Genomic DNA, 22,157 nt, shown 5'->3' with positions numbered 1-22,157 from the left:
AGATGATCACCACCACTAGTTTTTGGATGAAAGCATAGATCATACATTTAAATATTGCTATTATGTTTTATTTTAACTTTTATTCTCATAGACAACTGTGAAGCTAACAATAAGGTAAATTATTTAAATGCCTCTGATTACATAGTTACAACATTCTCATGCAGAGAATAAAAACAGTACTCAAAAGATTAATTATAGTGGGAGATATCTCTTCTAATGTAGAAAGGGAACATACCTTTTAAACAGGTAAATAAATGGGCAATTCCAAAAAATCCTTTTCACTCCTAAAAAGGTTACTTGGCTAAATCAAGCCTAGCAACATTTCTTTCACCTAAATGCACAGATGTGATAAATCAGAGGAGTTTGGAAAATGTAAATAAGAGCTCCTTCTTTAAAACTAGAAAATAATGCTGTGGCCAAGCCACTCATTTAGTTGGAGAATCCTGTGCACCGGAAAGTCACTGGTTCAATTCCCAGTCAGGGCACGTACCTAGGCTGCAGGTTTGATCTCCAGTCTGGGCCCCTACGGGAGGCAACCATCTCTAAAAATCAATTTAAAAAAAATCAAACTAACAGCAACAAAACAAAACAAAAAACAACACACCAGAAAATAGCAGTATCCTGGTGGTTTCTTTTGACACTAACACAATATTAAAAAATCAGTCTTGCATCTTAGATTTACACATCCCTGCAGATACAAGTTAACAGAAATAAATGGGCCATTTTTAGCTAAAGAATACTTTAACACAGAACACAACAGTTGGATCACAATTAAGCATGTGAACATATTTCTAGCTTTCCAGTTTCAGTAAGAATGTATAGAAAAATACATTTCTTCATGTAATAATGTTTTAAAAAAACAAAATCGCAATGATTCAAAATGAAAAGTATCTGGTTAAGCTCTCAGGTCTGGTGGCTGTAGTAAAATAGTCACATGACACAGTTTTATATGCTGCAAACATTTTAATGATTATTATTGAGCATACATTTTGGAAATTTTTTACTCCAAACTCCAACAAGTTAAATAAATGTTTATAATATACAAAGAAAATACAACCAAAAGTAAAATTCACTTTAAGTGTGCCTGGCATCTAGACCAGTGTTTTTAAAATTTTTTCCCCTTGATATATCTTCATTTTTGAACTCACAGACACACTTAAGAATTTGATCTTTATAGTATGGCATATAGGAAATAAAAATAACTCCCACCTCAAAGAAATAAAAGGTTGTGCATGATTATATGCCAAACGAAGAGAGAACACTAGAATACTCTGATAGTGCAGGCATCATTAAAATGGGGAGAGAAAAAAAGCTTGAATGCTCATTAACTCCCTATGTTTTAAGGAAGAAGGATTTTTGACCAAGTAGCTTAAAAGCCAGCAAAACAGGGATCAGTGATGGCAACTGTAGTGTTTGAAGTACGAAATGACAAACTTTACACAAATACACTGTTAGAAATTTACCAGTGAACACTGAAGATCTCAGAAGCTGCTCTTTGGAACAGTCAAGTAGGACCACCTTATTCCAGTCACATAAGCCCTTGCAGCAACACAGTGTTCTGTGCTATGTACTTGCTGGCTGGGTAGTTAAAGGATTTGTTTTGTCATTAGCAGCTAACAAACTTATTCCACGTTTTTAAAGCCTTAACGGTGGAAAAAAAGGCAAGTGTCATTAGCGTGGAGGATCATATACTTCTCTTCACACAAACACAAGAGGCTTCACTAGTATTTTTAAAGTCTCTGATGTCTCCCATTGCACTTCAAAGCTCAATTGAGATGAAAGCCTTTTTCCATGGTAGCAGCTAGAAGGCGCTCTCTCATGATTTCTTCCGAAGAATATTCCGGCAACTTTAGATAATGCACACATGTATTCACTGATGGATAGCTTGCATCAGTAGCATCAACCTACAGACAGAAAATTGAAAATAACAAAAGACCATGCATTTGAATATTTTTCTTTCAATCCTTAAGTAATTAACTGGATTCCCCATTAACTAGAGTTTGTACCTTGCGTACGACCGTGAGTCTGGGATGCAGGTTAGCTAGTCCACCTGGGGGTAGAGTTGAACAACCAGTGGTAAACTGCAGGAATGCTTTCCTTTCATCTGAAGACATGCCACATAAAACCCTCACAAACCTCAGAAAACCAGGGCTAAAGGAAGAAAAGTATAGGAAAAACACTATCAGTATTTATAAGCCAGCAATAACCCCCAAAAAACAATATCCACAAAATAGCACTGTCCAGAAACTCTTAGGTAAGTATGAGATGAACTGACACAAACTACTTTAAAAATATCCTTCAAGACTCTCTTGGACTCAGTTAGAACTGAAACAATGATGCAGTATAGGAATCAAACATATAATAAAGTCAGCAAATCAGAAAAGCTCAATATACACTTGCAGAACTTATCCAAATATGCCTAAATTATCCAAGTGGGTCTGAAATAATCCATTCTTGTTACAGTGAAATAAACTACCACTATAGTAGACCAAAACATGGATGAATTTCATGATCATGTTAAACGAAAAGAAGACATATCTTAAAAAATATATATCTGCATGATTTCATTTATTAAAGTTCAAAAGCAAGCAAAATGAATAAACAGGAATAGTGATTTAATGACTAGAGAAGAATATGATAGAGAAGGGATTTCTGGAGTTGTTTCTTATTCTGGGTGCCATTTCTACAGTTGGGTTTATTTTGTGAAAATTCTCCAGGCAATACATGCAATTTGTGCACTTCTATTACACTTCAATAAAATGCTTACTTTAAAAAATGCTAGGTAAGCAATGTCATTTAGTTTAAAATAATTCATAATATTCTCTCATTTACATTAGTTTGGGAAGTTTTGTTTTTTTTTTAAAGTACTATAAGACTTGGTAGTCTTAAAATGTCAGTGATATGAAAAAAATTAGTTGAGGAACTGTTCTAGATTAAAAACCTATCACAACAAAATGCAATTTCCTGATACAGGAGGTACAGGGCTGACGGGAGTGCTATTGAGTACATTACTAGAATGATAGATCAGTTAATAGTATAGCAGCACCCTGAATTTGCTAGCTTCTAGTTATTGCATACATGGGAGAATATCCATATTCTCAGGAAATGTACACTAAAGTATTAAAGAGTCAAGGGACATGATATATGCAACATATTCTCCAATGGTTCAGAAAAAATAGTGCACCTGTGTGTCTATACATATACCAGTACACAGGTTTATTATGCGTGTGTGTGTGTGTTTGTGTGTGTGTGTGTGTGTGTGTATAAAGCAGAATATAAAGAAAAACAAAAATATTAAGTGGGGAATTCTTTCAACTATTCTATAAGTCTGAAATTATTTGAAAATAAAAGTTAATATAAAAGCAATAAAGTCTAAAGGTTTACATTTTACCCAATTTTAAAAATAATGAACAATTAAAACAGGGTGAGAAAAGGAATCTTAACATTAGCCAAGACTCAACTGTCTTTTTGTGTAAACTCATTCATGGATACCCATCTTGGTAATGGTGAGTCTTAACTGCTTTTCTCACTTACTTTATAAACTAGAGGCCTGGTACACAAAATTTGTGCAAGGGGGGTCCCCCTCAGCCCGGCCTGCACCCTCTCCAATCCAGGACCCCTCGGGGGACATCCCTCTTGCAATCTGGGACCACTGGCTCCTAACAGCTCACCTGCCTACCAGCCTGAACCTCTAACTGCTCTCCCCTGCCAGCCTGATCCCCCTAACTGCTCTCCCCTGCCAGCCTGTTTGCCCCTAATTGCCTCTGCCTCAGCCCCACCCCCATGGCTTTGTCCGGAAGGACATCCAGTCTAATTAGCATATTACCCTTTTATTAGCATAGACATAATTCACTGAGTCAAAGTTCTTTAGAGATCATCTACCATATGATTTGGGGACATAAATAATTTTATTTTAGAAAATAACCAACACATACCTATCACGTGTATAACCCAACTTAGGCTCAGTATAATTGATAATATCCTCTGCTGCCCAGGATGGCGACTGGTTTCCACAAAGAATCATTTGGACTTCTTCATGGCTGAAGGAACTTAATTTCTCCATTGGAAAAACTTTATTAAACCCATCTACATTAGGTACACAGCAAACAAACAAACAAAATGCACAATTCAGTTTCTAAATTATAATTTTAAAATACCAAATTTCAAATCAAATTATAAATGTTTGAAAACATATATAAATTAAGATAGCTTGTCAAAACTGTGTTAGAATTAAAATACAAAAATCTCTGCTTAATAATGTGAACAGTCACTATGGTCAGTAACCAAATTCTAAAAATTTCCCATTGTGTCATACAAGACAACCAAAGTTATATTCCCTCCCATTTTCAAAACCAGTGAGTTTTGAAAACAGTCTAATATATTTTGCTTTAATCTTCAACCAGAAGAACTTAATTCTAACATGGTTTAATTCATCCTGTTCCATGTAATGAGGAAAGAATGCAACCTTATGATCACTAACAAATGAAGAAATGGAGCCAGCTGAGGGTATGCTACATCTTGCAAATGTTCCAACCTGTTCTAAGTCCTGTGCAGGATCTAACTATCTGGAAGACAAAAACTAGAGGCCATATCTGGAGATTACCAGCAATTCTTGACCACAGACATGCCTTAATTTCAACTTTCTCAAAGTAAAAGGAGAGGGACTAAGCTAAAGAGACTTAAAAATTACCTCTAAAGGCTTCCATCTGCTTCTGAATACCCGTATGCATACAAAAATCAAACATCAAATCCACATATTCTTCTGCATTATCCATTGTTATCATCTGCAAAGGAAAATTTGCCAACATTATAGTTAATATCTAGGAAAATTTCAGTATCATCCAGTACAACTGGCTTCAGTAAGAGGATGATTCTGAACATAAAACTGTATCAGTCCCAGCCTGAGGGATTCAGCTGCTGAGTGTCAACCCATGTACCAGGCTGCTGGTTCGATTCCCGATTAAGGCATATGGCCAGGTTGCAGACTCAATCCATAGCAGGGAGTGTGCAGGAGGCAGCCAACCGATGTTTCTCTCTCATCAATATTTCTATCTCTCCCTCCCCCTTCCTTTCTCTCTAAAATAAATAAAAACAGCCCAGCCAGTGTGACTCAGTGGTTGAGTGTCGACATATGAACCAGGAGGTCACGGTTCAATTCCGAGTTAGGGCACATGACCGGTTGCAAGCTGATCCCCAGTGTAGGGCATGCAGTAGGCAACTGATGAATTGAATGATTTTCTTTCATCACTGATATTTCTCTCTCTCCCTTCCTCTCTGAAATCAGTAAAAATATATTTGAAAAAAATAAAATAAAAACATATCCTCAGTTGGATTTTAAAAACAGTATCAAAACCAAAATTTTTACCTCATCTTCACCACTTGGCTTGAGATCCACAGCTGTAAAACCATATATTCTTGAGGAAGGGCAAAACTGGAAATTTAAACTGGAAGGACAAATAAGGATTAGAGTAACATGTCTACCTCTGGTATTTAATTTTTATAACATCGCTGCCAAAACCCTGAACCCCAACTTCTCAAGCAACAACGTCACTATACTTAGCTTAGATATTAAGTATGTAGCACTTATAAATGCAAACCCTGTACACAAAAACCATTAAGTCAAACCTGTTCCCAAACCTGGCTTTGCAAAAACTGCATAAAACCACCACCTTTCCATATTTCATTTTCCCTGTATGGCACAAAATGAATGAACTAAACATTTTTTGCAGTGAATTATGACATGTTTATAAGATTTTTTAATTGTTCTTTTGCAGGAAGGAACTATTTCTTCACTAATGTTATTCATGCTGTACCACCCCCCGTCATACCCTGAATATAAGGGAGGAAAAGCAAGCCTTGTAGTCAACCCAAAATCATAATAAAATATACCAAGGCTAGAATAATTACACACACACACACACACACACACACACACACACACACACATATAAATAGAGTTTTATCAAAAGACCTGCAGCATGTTAGTTAATGCAGCCACTGGGGATAAGGCTTACTCACAAAGCAAGCTACTTTGAGCTTTGCCAAGTAGCTAATAATTACTTAAATATTAATTAGCTAATAAATTTGTCAAAATATTTTTGACTTTGGACTTTTTTCACAGAAAATACATACATTTGTCACATCTGACAAATCAGATAATCTTTCAGAGGTCTACTGATACAGCAAATCAAAGGTTCAAATCAATAATCAATATTTCCTATAGCATATTATTGTTCTTAACAGGCTTACTCATATATAGTGCAAATTAGTGGGGACAAAAAAAAAAAAAAAAAAGCTTTAGAACTTAGATTGAAGAATGTTTATATAAAGCTTACCCTAAGTCCTCTATACTAAGTGGAGGCCCAGATCCTGATGGATTTTTCAGCACTAATTCCTGTAATTTTGTGTTCTTCTCATCTTCAGAAAGAGCTTTGTTGCTTAAAATCTGGCGCCTCTTGATAGCAAGGTCTTTAATTTCTTTTAAAAATCTGGCTCTGTGTGGGTTTACTAGTTCAAAGTCTTCCCAAGTTAAAATTCCATTAAACCAAGCTGGGGGTTTGGGTTTGGGAGGATCCAGAATAAACTCTGATTTTGAATCCTCTTCAAAGCTTCCTACAGAGAGTGAATCATGACCTTCTTCTGTAGAAGCTTCAGACTGACTCTCAGTACAGTGTAAGTCTCGATCACCTCGTGACTCATAAATCAGTTTACTGATATTGCTTTTAATGTCACCCATACACATAAGTTTAAAGAAAGGTTTGGAAATAGGTAAGTCCACAAGTCTATTGTCTTGAATGCATTTGGCCAAGAAAATTCCAAGGAAATGAAAGAGTTTTGTGATCCTTTCAAGTTCATCACTATCTTGTGGAAATGGTGCCGTGAACAGTCCGCATGATCTCTGCACATAGTATCCAGGAGGTTTCAAACCACCTCCAAGATCAACCTAATTTTTTAGAGGGAGAAATGTAAATAAAATTAAAGATCTATAAATAGTAAACATCTTCAATTTAGCTATCTAAAAGTATATATACATTTTATTATTTTTTGTGACTAAATATTATCCTTTAAAAACATTTAGTAATAGCAAGATTATTGAGTAATAAATTAAGATTCAAAAACCCAGCTTATGTTCTAAGAGAATAACTTATTATAACACTTTCTAAAAGGAAAATCACAAATCCTATATAATAAAACCCTAATATGCAAATCGACTGAACAGCAGAACAACCAGTCGCTATGACATGCACTGACCACCAGGAGGCAGACGCTCAACACAGGAACTGTCCCCGGGTGATCAGTGCACTTCCACAGGGGAAGTGTTGCTCAGCCAGAAGCTGGGCTCATGGCTGGCGAGCGCAGCGGGGTGGCAGGAGCTTCTCCCACCTCCATTGTAGGTGGGCAGTAAGAAGTGAGGGGTTCCGGACTGTGAGAGGGCACAGGCCAGGCTGAGGGACAACCCCCCCCCCCCACACACACACACACAGTGCATGATATTTCGTGCACTGGGCCTCTAGTCAAATCATAAAATGAAATAAATCTCACCTGGCGAGATTCATCATCTGGAAAGTTATCATCACAGAGCCAAGTTCCCAAGTCAGTTCTCTGGAATTCTGCTGCCACCAGAGCATAAAACTCTAATGTGGGTCCCAAGCCAGTTCCTTCTTCTCCTAAAAATTCAACCTAAAATATGAACAAAAACATTATAGGGAGAAGTAAGCTTAAATGATCCCATTCTTGCCAAAATTAGTCATTTCCAATCCAGTAATATAACCGTTTTATAGCAGCAGTATAAGCAACATGGAAGTTTTTTTCATGTTTATTGTACACTACTACATTTAAATGTTATGGTGAGCATTCATAAATTTACTTCTCTCAACAACCCTACAAAATAGATTGCAGTAATTTCTCGCTATCCCTGGGGGAATATGTTCCAAAACCCCCAGTGGGTGCCTAAAACCATGAATAGTACCAAACCCTATATATACTATATTTTTTCTATATATAACCTACCTATGAAAAGTTTAATTTGTAAGCATAATAAAAGATTAAACAGTAATAAAACAATATACTATAATAAAAGTTATGTGAATGTGTCTTTCTCAAGAGATAGCTTCTAAGTGACTAACAGGCAGGTAGCCTATATAGCATGGATAAACCAAACAATGGGATGATTCACAGACAGCATAATATTGCATCAAGCTCAGAATGAGGGCAATTTCAAAGTTATAAATTGTTTATTTCTGAAATTTTTCATTTAATAATGTCAGACCACTACTGACCGAGGGTAACTGAAACCATGGAAAGTGAAACCTTGGATATGGGTGGACTACTATATCATCTCCTTTTTACAACGAAGGAAACCAAATTTCAGATAAAGATTAAATCATTTGCTCGAGGAAATGATGGTATACAAATCTGTATGTGTCTATCTAACACCAAAACCTAAACTTTTCCATTTATTTCTGACTTTAGGCAATCACTTTAAAGGTTTTATCCATATTCTACCTGTTCAAAAATGCTTTAAGGCAGCCTACCAAAACACACAGTGCAAAGTAAAACTAAGTAAATAAGGTTAGAGCAATATAACGATAGGAAGTATAAGCCTTATATATTTTCTAGAGATATATTTGTTGTGATCAGTCTGTGATACAAAAGATAAACCAGCTGGTTCAAATCTGTTGATAGGAGAGATATTTCTTCATGATATTTCTCCATGATATTCTCTCATAAAAGAAATAATATGTATGTAACATATAATCAACAATGCCCACAACAGCATCTCTATCGTAAATGTATTGAACTTCATACTGCCATTTGTTATCTCCCAATATAGACCAATTTTATAGTACCAAGCACAAATTAAGTGAAACAATATTATAAAACAGTGTGCTCCAAAAATAGAGATACCTATCTAATAGCCTAGTTTAATATAAAGGTAACATTTAGATATCAAAAAGAATCCTTTGTGAGTACTATTATTTGGTCCAGGTTTTGTTAACAAATAGATGATCCACCTCCCCATCTCAAGAGTGAAGATCTCTGTTGCTCATTAAATCACAAGATCCTGACCCCTATGGTGAGCTAACATCCTCTTATGAAAGATGCTCTGCCAGAGGAGGCCTTTGGAGAAAGGGGAGAGAAATTCCTCTTTACTTCTATCCAACCAGAACAGGCTGGCTGGTTCTCTGTTACTCCTGCACACGAACAAATTTTATATGAGATACCTCAAGAACTGATTTCCGGTCTGCATGTATTTGCATGACGTTCTCAGCCCATTCCATCAGCGATTCACCACGTGGAACTTTTACTCTCTCATGTTTGAGACGACCAACTCGAAACTCTCCAGGATCATCTCGCCTAACACTACTTGTGGTCCTTGTTCTTTCCACAGTGGCTTCACGCCGGTTTTGTAACCACACTATTGCTCTGAAATAGAAAAAAATCTATGTAACTGCAACATACAGCAACAGTTGAATGTACAACTAAACCAGTACATAAAACTACAAACATTTCCTAACAATCAGTCCATTGAGACCTTACTTCCAAGTGTGAACAGAAATCACATTCCTCTGTTTAGCTCAAATAAACTCTTATTTTTAAAAAATGGTAGTCTGATTTCAAAACATTTTCTTTTTAATGCAGCGCAAACCCAGCTACGGTGGGAGAAAGAATCTTAAGCTAGGAATAAGATGAAAGATCCACTGTCATGTGTGTTACAACTTTTTTGGCAATCTCGGCCAACTCTGCTAAGTACTTAGGAGAATCAATTTCCTCATCTATAAAACAGAAATCATAAATAATGCCATTTATCGCACTAGGTCTGTAGTTCTGTGTGTACAAATGCTTTGTAAATGGTATAAAATGATACAATGTAACTTATTAGGAAAACAAATAACTTCATTTGAAATTATAACTTTTTACATCTACTTTGAATAAAACAGCTAGAAATTCCTACACCTCATGAAACTTTCATCTAGCACAAGGAGCAAAACAAAAATAATTAAGTAAAATATGTAGTATATTAGATGGCCAGAAGGTAAGACATATTTCAATGCTAACAAAGCTATTTGCAAGCATTTAATTTTGTATTTCTAGGAATTTCAGCAACTAATAATTTATATAAGCTACTTACGTACTGTACAGTAAATGCTAGCTGACAGAATACATTATGGTTGGCCCTCTGTATCCATGGAAGCAGAACCCATGGATACAGACTGCTAAGAGACTTGAGCACCCACAGATTTTAGTTTCCCCAGGGGTCCCGGAACCAATTCCCCATGGATACCAAGGGATGACTGTATTCCCAACCCACACTATTCCAAGAGATCAATTCATACCACTCCAAGATAGTATATATCCAACTGGAAACACAGTAACATTTAAATGTTGACAACTCTTTTAAGAAAGAAAACAACAAGATAATATATTCCCTTCATTAGTCTTGATATAAAGTATATTAGTACATTCTGAGCTTACTTAACATTAAAAAAATATTCTGAAAATATAAAAGGATACACTTCTTACCTTGACGCACCAAATGCAGTACATGTAAAATAAAGTTGTCTAGTTTCAAATGGTATTAGAAAAGGACACTTGCTGGTTAATTGTTCACACCAATCTGGCAGAGCCCCACTTGCCAATGCCAATGGTTCCTGCAAATTAACAAAAACTAGTATCTTAAGGCAATTATTTAAAAAGACAAAAGGAAGTCAATTTTTTTAAAAAACAAACACGTTTTTTATTGATTATGGAGAGGAAGGGTGAGAGATAGAGATAGAAACACAGGTGAGAAGGAAACATCGATCACCTGCCTCCTGCATGCCCCGGACTGGGGATGGAGCCCACAACCCAGGCATGTGCCCTGACCAGGAAATGAACCAGTGATCTCTCCGTTCATAGGTGAACGCTCAGCCACTGAACCACACCGACTGGGCAGGAGTCAATTCTTAGGTGTAATCACAGAAATTAAGGCAATAGACCATGTGACCCAAACCATTGGATCAGAGGGAAGGGACAGATGGTATGAAGTCTAGTAAAGGAAGAAGAGGCAATACTTTGAAAGTCCAACATTGACAGATTGAAGAGTTTAATAACAAGCTGTTATTATTATTACCTCAATCTGCTGCAAAATTTTTGTTGTGATTTTTTTGCTAGTGAATTCATCTGGCGGGAAAGTAAACTGAGGCTGCTCATCACCTTCTATAAAATCAATAAAATTAATAAAGTTAATAAAATATAAACGGACTTGCTTTTAAAAATGCCACAGAAATAAAACAAGGCTCTACAAACCTTCTTGGGATATTCTTGAATAAGGGTCACTTGCAACTATATACAGAATTCGCAGAAGCTGAAGGACATCTTCTACTCCACAAGAGTTCTGTCCATTCCCGGCTTTGGCCTGGGGTTGTTCTTTTGTCAAATTAAGAATATCACTACTTTGAAGAGCAGAAATGGCTCCCTGGTTTAAGCCAGACTTTGTTCCATGCTCACAAAAATCCTGAGGAAACAATTAGCAAAACTAGCTATTAATCATATTTTCAAGAAAAGCAATATATCATCCCATTAGTATTACTTTGAAAAGTCTAGAATTTTTCAAAGAATTGCCTTCTTCATAAAACCAGTTATTACTCAAGTAGAAAATTAATGTGTACTAAACCATTAAATTCCTAAATAAAATAAAACTACTATAAAGCCACAGTTAAAACTATGCACTTAGATTCCAATATCATAAACCATATTTGAAATTTTAGCATTGGCATATTAATTCAACCTTTTTTTTTATTATGTCCCAATACATCTCCCTTCCTTAAGAATCCTTAAATGTTGCAAAACAAAGCACAAAGCCATTCCCAACCCAAACAGTGTTTTGATACCTTATATGCAGCTATGAGCTGAGAACAATTTCTGTTTTTCCTAATACTTTTATTAGTGCCAGTTAATTTCCAGTGGCGCAGGAAAGCAGCATCTGCATTCTTCTGCAGGTAGGTTATCAAGTCATTCTTTGGTAATTCATCAGTGCCAAGGTACTGTTCCACATGCTCTATAGACCAACAACCCTACAATAGGAAAAACCAAATGTTGGCCTTTCCTGATTATAAAGTCTATGCTATTTTACATGCATTATAGAAGTTAACTTTAAGATCATGCATTTAAACCTAATTTAAAGGATGCTGTGTTATTAATTTTCCCCTCAAATGTTCAGTTGAACATTGTTAGTTTTCTTTTTTTTCCTAAATAGCCAATAAGACCCATTTTCTAAAAATAACTTACCATTTTTTCATTTTCCTTTTCCTTGTCAGAATCCTTCATTTCTCTGTACATGATTCTAAACATGAAGATATTATTCAAGTTAATTCATACATCAAATGATTTGTGGTTATTTCCAGTAACACTTCAGTTTTTCAGAAAATATATAAAGTACATAGTAAAAGATGGTTGATCTAAATATTTCAAAAAATATATAATCATTCTGCCATATGATTACATTAAACATTGAACTCAGGGAGAACTTATGAGAAAAAAATATTAATTTGTTAAATAGTGGAAAGTAATAGAAATCATATTCCTGAAAAAGTTATGGTTTATAAGTTTAGGATTATTACAGAGAAAACATACATCAAACCTGGAATATTTAAAGATATGAAGTAACATGTAAGGCACTTGAGATAAAAATTGAATGTGGGGCAGGGGGGTGGAATTTGGCATGACGACCTTCTATTCTAACTCAAAGGACCTACATTACTTTATTGGACATTAGATAAGATTATCAATGTTAAGAGAACAACAGAAAAATATACCAACAAAAGAAAAGTCAAATAAGAATAATTATATAATTACTTATTACTTATATAATACATAGTAATATAACATAAAAATATGTATAAATTAATGTTATAGTATAAAATATGTTTTAATATAAACAATAAATTACTATTATAGGTAATACTGAGTACTTTCTACATCACAGATTACTGAAATACTTTACATATATTAATTCACTGATTCCTCGCAAGCACTCTCGTCTTATAAGATTAGGAAACTGAGGTACTAAAATGTTAATAAACACACTGGCCCAAGTTCACTGATAATCATTTGTTGAATTAATGAATGAATGAACAAAGATAGGTGGTTAACTCAGACCCCAAAACAAATAACATATAAAAAATATCTAGTATTTCATACACAATCCCAGTTAGAGGTCAACAATCTATTCTATATACATAAAAGCCTAATATGTCAAGTGTCCCCTCGGGAGTTGGACCGACCAGGAGTTTGATTGCTCGCTCTGATGTGTGCTGACCACAAGGGGGTGGCACAGAATGAAGGAAGGCCCCAGCCGGCAGCATGCAGCCACTAGGGGTCCTACCCATGCACAAATTTCGTGCACTGGGCCTCTAGTTATTACATAAGGAACTAGTTTTGATTATTTCTAAAGTTCATTTCAGTTGTGAACCTTAACTTTTCTACATCAGGAATCAAAAATTATCTGTTCCTGTAAACCCACAGAACAAAAACCAAATCTTTTCTGTTCCTATAGTTCAAACATAGAAATACAATGCTTCTTGGCTTATATATTAAGAAAATATATACTTAAAAAATTAAATTAAAATCTCTTACGTGTATGTTGGCTCCCAAATACGCCTAAGTTTATCTGATTTCACATTGCCATTACAGGATAATTGAAGCAATTTTTGTACATAGTAAAAGATGGTTGATCTAAAATTGGTGAGGGGTAATTCAACCTCTCGAGTTGTTCCAAGACCCGTTACTTTCAAAGTGAGAGATAATCGAGGTGATGGAGTACATTCTACTTCTTCCAAGAGTTCTGAATGAGGTGTTCCTAAAAATATGAAAGACATGAAAAACAATTACAGTACACTAAGACACTGCACTACGAGACAAGGCTATGTGAAATCTACTAGTAAACCCTTCTGCCATATATATTGACAAATGATATCAGTTACTAAAGGCTCTACTGACCTCAACATTTTCATTTTTTTTTTTTCAAATGGGAATAACAGGTTACTTAAAGACAGAGAATACAGAGTAAAACTTATGCATATGATACAGATCTCTCATTTTCATTAGGAAATATATGCTAACTATATGAATATATATTTTTAAATATATTTTTATTGATTTCAGAGAGGGAGAGGGAAAGATAGAAACACCAATGATGAGAGAGAATCATTGATTGCCTGCCTCCTGCACGCCCCCTACTGGGGATCACGCTTGAAACCCAGGAAACCCAGGCATGTGCCCCTGACGGGAATCGAACCCAAGACCCTTCAGTCTGCAGGCCGACACTCTATCCACTGAGCCAAACCAGCTGGGGTTATATGAATATTTTAAAGACATTTTACTTTTATTAATAAGAAAACTAAAATTATTCATCTTTCTACTCCCAGAGAAAAACCACATACTTTGGTTAATAACCTTTTGCTTATACTGACTGACTGGGTTGTGAGGGATGGACACACACACACACACACACACACACACACGTGCACAAATAGTGTATTTGGTGGTGTATTCTCTTTTTTACTAGGGCAGGAATCATTTTCTCATATAATTAGATAAGAGTTTTCAAAAGTATTTTATTCACTGTATGACATCCCACTGTATCTTTAGTCAAATCCCCTTCTGACTCTGACCCTCCTGGCTCCATCTTATTAGGACACTGGACTCAACTAAGATAATCCAGGATAGTATCTCCATTTCAAAAATCTTTATTTAATCATATCTGCAAAATCTCTCTCTTGTCACATTAAGGTAACATCTTCTCAGATTCTGGATGTTAGGATCTATATAATCTTTGGGGGGCCATTAGTGTATCTACCACAGGCAAAACAGAGTTGTAAGAAATAAAGTTGCCACTGAGGCTGACTGACTCTGGAGGATTTAACTGAAACCTCTATATAGCTTTTCAAAGAAAAAAATGAAAAGGAATAATCCTTAGCAATTCTGATCCAGTATAAAATAAAAGACAAAGTATCCATCTTTAAATGAAGCCTTGCTTTTAAAATTACCTAAGTACAAAACACTGTTTTAAAAAGACTGTATCTTTTCCTCTTTAAAAAAAATTATTTTTAAGGACTTGTGGCTGATATAGTTTTTTCTTGAAAATTATTATTTATAACCTGTATATTAATTTTCTAATTGTGTATAATTACCTTGTTATTTATTAAAAATTAACTCACAAAAACTAAAACATATCGTACCTGGAGGTGGAATTTCTAGATCAGTTGTCTGTTGGACATTAGTACGACCCGGTCTAGGATCAAAAGCAGGAACCAAAGCAGAAAACTGCCGCTTTAGCACATAATCGTCATCCCATGTCCTCCGGCGTCCTCCTTTAGTTTCATACTCTTCTTCTTCCTATAAAAATAAAATTTCAGCCCAGATGGCATGGCTCAGTGGTTGAACGTCAGCCCATGAACCAGGACAGGAGGTCACGGTTCAATTCCCAATCAGGGCACATGCCTGGGTTGCAGGCTCCATACCCAGTAAGGGGTATGCAGGAGGCAGCCAATTGGTGTTTTTCTCTCATCAATGTTTCTATTTCTCTCTCCCTCTCCCTTCCTCTCTGAAATCAATTTTAAAAATTTAAAAAAAATTAAGTAAGGTATTATGTTTAAGTTCTCTATAGCTATTACACTCCTTAAATTAGCCATATTTCTTAAGCACAAAATGAGCCTACACAGACATATATAGGTAGTACATACATTTCTTAACAATTTAAGTTTATCAAAAGTAAGTTGCATTAGTGGTGGTTACAGAAATCTACACGAGATAAGATGACAATGAACCATATACATACATTGTACCAAAGTCAATCTCTTGGTTTCCAAGTTGTACTCTAATTGTGTAGGATGTGACCATTGGAAGAAATTGGGTAAAGTGCACATAACACCTCTCTCTATACTATCTGTGCATCTTCCAGTGGACCTATATTTATTTTTAAATACTGGTAGGTACTTTTTTAAAAAATGTAAATTGCATTACATATTGAATTAGGTAAAAAAATACGTATAATGCTTGGGAGTTGCTTTAAATTACTATGGGGCAAATCAAACATTTTGACAAAGTGTTAATAAAGTCAAATGATGGGTCCTGGGGCATAGTCATACTATTCAATTTCCTGCATATTTGAAATTTTCCATAATAAAAGTTATTTAAGGAACATTGTCTCCTCTCCTTCACTTTTAGTATCAACAAAAGAGAGATCAATGAATTGTAAATGTCTGTTGTAATAATTTTAATAATAATTATGTATGTAGTTGCACACACACATAGCCCCTTATATTTTGAACATATAATTGAAATTAACTTTTATAAACAAATCAAACTGACATTTGACAGCTCTAGAGCCAGAATATCCTGGTTTTCATCCTGGATCCAACACTTCTATGTGTGACCTTTAAAATCATCCTCTGAAGATTGGGACTAAAAATAACTGTCAAAGGGTTGTTGAAAGGACTGAATTAGTTAATACATTTAAAGTATTGAAAAAAAAGTCTAGCATTCAATTAATAATCAGTAAATGTTAGTTAATAGACTAATATTACTAGCTCTACTACTACTATGAAAACTAAGTCTTAAATAATAGCTATTAACTATTTTAGTATTTGTTTATTATTATCCAAAGGCCAAGGGGAAGGAGTTTCAGGTAATAAACTCTGTTTGCATTCTATCAGAGCAATCTGGACTCTATTTGGAACTTTATTGTTGAAAGTAGTACACAGGTCCTCCTTTTTCCCCATTAACCTCTTCTAGCCCTCTCCCATCCTCCCCCAGGAAGTTTCTTTTTGTTAATTCCATTTTTTAACTCTCTCTCCTTTCCCTGTATATTTTTCTAGACATTTTGGGTGGTCCTTAACTGTGAAAGGGGAAAAAAATACATCATGGGGATAATAAACATGAAGATATTACCTGCTCCCCGATAGGTCGGCTCCCACCTCCAGCAGGAACCTGTGGTAGCTGTGAAGTGACAGCATGGTGCGTTACATCAGAGCGGGAGCCGGCTCGTCGCTGCAGGGATGGACGTCTCAGAATCTGAATTTTAAAAATATGTAGAGACATCTAATTATTTGATCCATATATATCCTTATTCAGCCTTGACTAGAAACTATTAACCCATATTACCAAAACTGTCATTAAAACTTCATATTCACTAGCTATCTTCAGAAAAGTTATAAATGAATATTTTAAATTCATCATGCACCATATAAGAAATATGCTGGTATACTGTTTCCCAAGCAACATGTACTAAAAGCATTTGAGTTCTTCACCCCATTAAAATGCAATTTATGCCCTGGCCAGTGTTGCCCTATGGTTAGAGCATCGTCCCATGCACCGAAGGGTCTCAGGTTCGAATTCCAGGTCACAGCATGTACCTGGGTTGTAGGTTTGATACCCGGCCCCAGTTGGGATGCATGTGGGAGGCAACCAATCGATGTGTCTCTCTCACATCTATGTCTCTCTCTCTCTCTCTCCTCCCTCTCTCTTTTTCCCTCCCTCCCTCCCTCTCTCGCTCTCTCTCTCTCTATCTATCTATCTCTCCTCCCCACCTTTTCTCCCTTACACTCTCTCTAAAAATCAATGGGAAAAATATCTTTGGGTGAGGAGTAACCAAGAAAACAACAAAAAACCCAAACACTGCAACTTATGAAGCTTTTTAAAATCTAATAACATTTCATTTTTAAAAAATAAAAAATATACATTAATATAAAAAGTATTTTCAGTCAAGAGTTCAATTCAAAGACAATCACAGTGGTTAAACACTGGGATTCTAGATCATACTGCAATGGCAAGTCACAGCTAAACTGGCAACACTTTTTCTACTTAACTCTTATTAATTAGGGCAAATCACTTTTTCTATGCCTGTACTTCATAGCTCTGTATAAGGACTGATGAGAACAGATACTGCTTTCAAAACAGTAGACACTGGGGTGGGGGTAGGAGGGTAAGAGATCAACCAAACGACTTGTATGCATGCATATAGGCATGGCTAATGGACACAGATACTAGGGGGGTGAGGGCATGGGCTGGAGGGGTGGGAGTGGCCAGAGAGAGGTCAATGGGGGGAAAAGGAGACATATGTAATACTTTAAACAATAAAGAATTTAAGAAAACAAAAACAAAAAACAGTAGACACTAAAAAATTCTATGTATAAATATTGCAGAAGAACCATGAAAATTGTATTCTTCAGGATTAGTGTTTTAAATCTGTTAAAATATTAGCATGTGATATTGTGGTATTTTTCAAATATAACCAACTTGTTTAGACATACAAATATTTGTCATTGTGTTACAACTGGCTTTTAGAAGAGAATCATAAATGCTCATATTAACAGCATTTTTCATAATTAACCACATTTTTCATACTGGTACCATATTTCCTTGCTACAAAGTTTAACCAGAACTTTGCTTTTCCTCTATTCGTTTCAATTATTAATATTTTATCTTAGTTAAGAGAATGGGGGGCTGTCTCTACCATAACCTCCTCGTATTCTTGGTCCTCCTGATTGTCATCTTCATTTTCATCATCTTCTTCATCTGGCTCAGGCAAGTCCTCATCATCATCTAGCTCAGCTAACAGGGTACTGGCACGGCAGCTGTCAAGAAAATCTAGAAAACAAAACCAACAACCTTACTTTCAACACAATTAACAAAGCCTAACAAAAAATCAACATGGCATCCGTGGGGAGGGGTGTGGGATGGGAATGGGGGGATGAGGACAAATATGTGACACCTTAATCAATAAAGAAATTTTAAAAAAAATCAACATGGGATAAAGAATGACCATAAACTAAATACAAACCTACAAAATCAATATAAACGGTCAACAATATGGACTATGTTAAAATATAACAACAATCATATTATCAATCTCTGCATAAGTCACAGTTAGCATAACATGATGGACAGAGAGCACTTTGGAGTCACTCACTGTCATCAAGTATCTACAGAGTACCTACAATGGGTCAAGAATTGTATTAAGTACCAGGTATCTATAGTCATGAGCCACATAGTTAGATTCAGTATTTTCTGATGACAGATTATTTTTGTCTGTAATAATGATATAAAGTAGTTTTTCATATAGTACGTGAATAATGTTTTTTGGTGGTTGGGGTTGGGGTGGGCCGTTTTTATAGCTTTAGTCATTGAAATAGTTGTAATGAGTTTTATTTGGAGCTTTTCAAAAAATACATATAAAGATGTTCATGCCTTCATTTCCAGTTGTAAATGTACTGGGCCATCCCAAAGATATTTCCAGATGCTAGACTTTAGAAGGAACATAGCCTGTTCGCTTACATGCTCATGTTGTTGCTCACGTGTACACTCTTTCTCTCTGTGGTATATATATAACTTCTATAGCTATACAGTCAAGTGCTCCATAACGTTTTGGTCAACGACAGACCACATATCCAATGGTGGTTCCATTAAGATTATAATGGAGCCCAGCCACTGTGGCTCAGTGGTTGAGCGTTGACCTATGAACCAGGAGGTCATGGTTTGATTCCTGTTCAGGGCACATGCCCAGGTTGCAGGCTCGATCCCCCGTGTGGGGCGTGCAAGAGGCAGCCGATCAACAACTCTCTCTCATCACTGATATTTCTCTCTCTCTCACCCTCTCCATTCCTTTCTGAAATCAATCTATATATATATATATATATATTTTTTTTTTAATATTATAATGGAACTGAAATACGCCTACCTCAATTGCAGTGTCATAGCACAATGCAGTACTCATGTGTTTGTGGTATAAACAAGCCTATTGCATTGCCAGTATAACACATAAAATTAGGGATAGTACATAATACTTCATAATGAAAATAAGTGAGTATGTTACTGGTTTATGTATATACTCACCATATGCTTTTTATCATTATTGTAGAGTGTACTCTTTCTACTTACAAAAAAGTTTGCAGTAAAACGGTGTGCCATGTTACGTCAGCAGCAGTCTCATACATCTGTTTAACACATCTTTTGATTGATCATTTTCTCTTGTGCTTGATTTAACTCGTGTTTTATGAATTCAGAGTAACCTAAGTGTACAGTGTTTATAAAGCCTATAATAGTGTAAATAATGCCATAGGCCTTTACGTTCACACATTCACTCACCACTCACTCAATGACTCACCCGGAACAATTTCCAGTCCTGCAAGTTCCATTCAAGTGCCCTATGCAAGTGTACCATTTTAAAAATCATTTGTACCATATTTTTACTATACATTTTCTACATTTATATGTTTAGATACACAAGTATTTGTCATTGTGTTATAAATGCCTACAGTATTCAGTACAGTAACATCTGTACAGGTTTGTAACCTGGAGCAATAGGATATACCATACAGCCTAGGTGTTTAGGAGGCTATTTACCATCTAAGTTTGTGTAAGTACACTCTGTCATGATTGTACAAGGATGAAATTGCTTAATAATGCATTTCTCAGATTGTATCCCAGTTGTTAAGTAGTACATGACTACTGCTGTGAACAGAATAGACAAGATTTGAGCCCCCTGGAACTACAGGGGAGAGAGACATTTAAAAAGTAAACAAATGAATATATTAATATGAACTATAAAAGACCTTATGAGGGAAAAGAACAAGGTAAGTCAATCAGAGAGATCTTAGCTATGTGACCTGGCAAGTTACTTAATGATAATGACTACTTAAGGATTATACACTATATTCCAAAAGATCATACAGAAGAAAATTTATAATTATTTAGTAGACACATCTGCAGACCTCTGAACCAAATATATTTTAAGCCTAATAATTATATAAGACTAAAAATTCAATGCCTTTAACTGAATGACTACAAGAAAGAGGCCTGATACTATATTCAATTAGTTTCTAAGATACAGTTTTTCGCACTTTAATATTCTGAAATCAGAATGTATGTTACAAGCAATGGCAAGTCACAGCTAAACTGGTAACACTTTTTCCTTTAATGACATAAAATAATGGTGTCTCTTATAACAATGGCATCTTAAATTTGATGAAATATATTACCCCTAACACATGCAAAGGTGCCATCCTACAATTTAGGCCGTGGTTCTCATAAACATGATGACATAGCAGTATACAAAATAAATCATTTCCACTTTTGGTTCATTTTTAAAGGAAAATCATCATGGTGCTCATAAACATAAAGTGGTAACAGTATGCAAAATAAATCAATTCTACTTCTGTTTCATTTTTAAAGGAAAATCATCTAATTTTATATATATGTTACAATTCACTGAAGTCAGATTTTTAACTCATCTGCCCTTTTTTTATCAAGTATGCTTTAAAAAGCTCCTTAAATTTCATTGATTTGACCAACACAGAATCAAATTATGGTCCTCAAAGTGTAAAGAGAAGTGTGACGGCGTGAAGACCACCTAGGCTTTTATTAGCATAGATTATTTTATTTTTTATATTTTGTATATACAGAAATTATTTTATAAGACAGATACTACTTTGAGCATTCATAGCAGCACTTTTATAGTCCTCTAGTTTTAGGAATATAAATAAGGAAATTTTAATCATCTAACAATTTTTAAAAGGCAACAAGTAGCCCTAACTCCTTAATATTCTCTCCCATTAGCATACCTACAACCTTCCTAACCTTCAAATGATAAAGAATTAAAGCCTGACTTTAACACATTAAGAAATAGTAGGAAGGGGTAGAGGGCCTCCATAAGAAAAACTGAAGTGGAATAGCTTTTCAATAAATTTACAATACTTTTGATATAATAACCATCATCTTCATTTGCTACCTACACATTTAAAAGATTTTAAAAAAAGAGAAATGTAATGTTTTTCCTAAAACCATACATCAGAACCAATTCTTAGTTTGGAATAGAAGAGGCCACATTTTCAGGAAAAAATGAAACATTAAAATGAGATATATAAATTAGTACTTAAAATACTATCTTTATATACATTTTCTTGTATTTGAAATTAATAAGAGTAATTTTTTAAAATATACTTTTTTACTGATTTCAGAGAGAGGGAGAGAAATAGAAACAATGATGAGAATCATTGATCTGCTGCCTTCTGCACGCCCCACACTGGGGAGCAAGCCAATAACCTGACCAGGAATTGAACCACGATCTCCTAATTCAGAGGGCAACACTCAACCACTGAGCAACACTAGCTGGTCAA

General features: G+C 35.3%; 1 protein-coding gene across 6 annotated transcripts in view; it reads right to left on the bottom strand.

Moving 5' to 3' along the window:
* The window catches only part of HECTD1 (HECT domain E3 ubiquitin protein ligase 1), a 93,358-nt gene continuing 71,201 nt past the window's right edge, over positions 1-22,157 (bottom strand). For 3 of the 6 annotated variants that reach the window (XM_079767951.1, XM_079767954.1, XM_079767953.1), the window contains exons 27-43: positions 18,497-18,630; positions 16,933-17,055; positions 15,222-15,378; positions 13,618-13,840; positions 12,271-12,325; positions 11,874-12,056; positions 11,290-11,497; positions 11,114-11,199; positions 10,525-10,652; positions 9,225-9,426; positions 7,543-7,680; positions 6,336-6,943; positions 5,366-5,444; positions 4,691-4,784; positions 3,936-4,086; positions 2,007-2,151; positions 2-1,904 (exon numbers count right to left, since the gene is read on the bottom strand). In XM_079767951.1, the coding sequence (XP_079624077.1) occupies positions 1,767-1,904; positions 2,007-2,151; positions 3,936-4,086; positions 4,691-4,784; positions 5,366-5,444; positions 6,336-6,943; positions 7,543-7,680; positions 9,225-9,426; positions 10,525-10,652; positions 11,114-11,199; positions 11,290-11,497; positions 11,874-12,056; positions 12,271-12,325; positions 13,618-13,840; positions 15,222-15,378; positions 16,933-17,055; positions 18,497-18,630 (2,852 nt within the window). In that variant the 3' untranslated portion in view covers positions 2-1,766. Of the gene's footprint in view, positions 1,905-2,006; positions 2,152-3,935; positions 4,087-4,690; positions 4,785-5,365; positions 5,445-6,335; positions 6,944-7,542; positions 7,681-9,224; positions 9,427-10,524; positions 10,653-11,113; positions 11,200-11,289; positions 11,498-11,873; positions 12,057-12,270; positions 12,326-13,617; positions 13,841-15,221; positions 15,379-16,932; positions 17,056-18,496; positions 18,631-22,157 lie in introns of all 6 variants that reach the window. The other 3 variants (XM_079767952.1, XM_079767955.1, XM_079767956.1) reach the window with 2 other exon arrangements.

This window comes from Cnephaeus nilssonii (assembly GCF_951640355.1).
Source record: "Cnephaeus nilssonii genome assembly, chromosome: 4".
Classification (NCBI taxonomy): domain Eukaryota; kingdom Metazoa; phylum Chordata; class Mammalia; order Chiroptera; family Vespertilionidae; genus Cnephaeus; species Cnephaeus nilssonii.
Note: the sequence above shows the minus strand (reverse complement) of the source record. Positions and strands in the feature narration are given on the sequence as shown.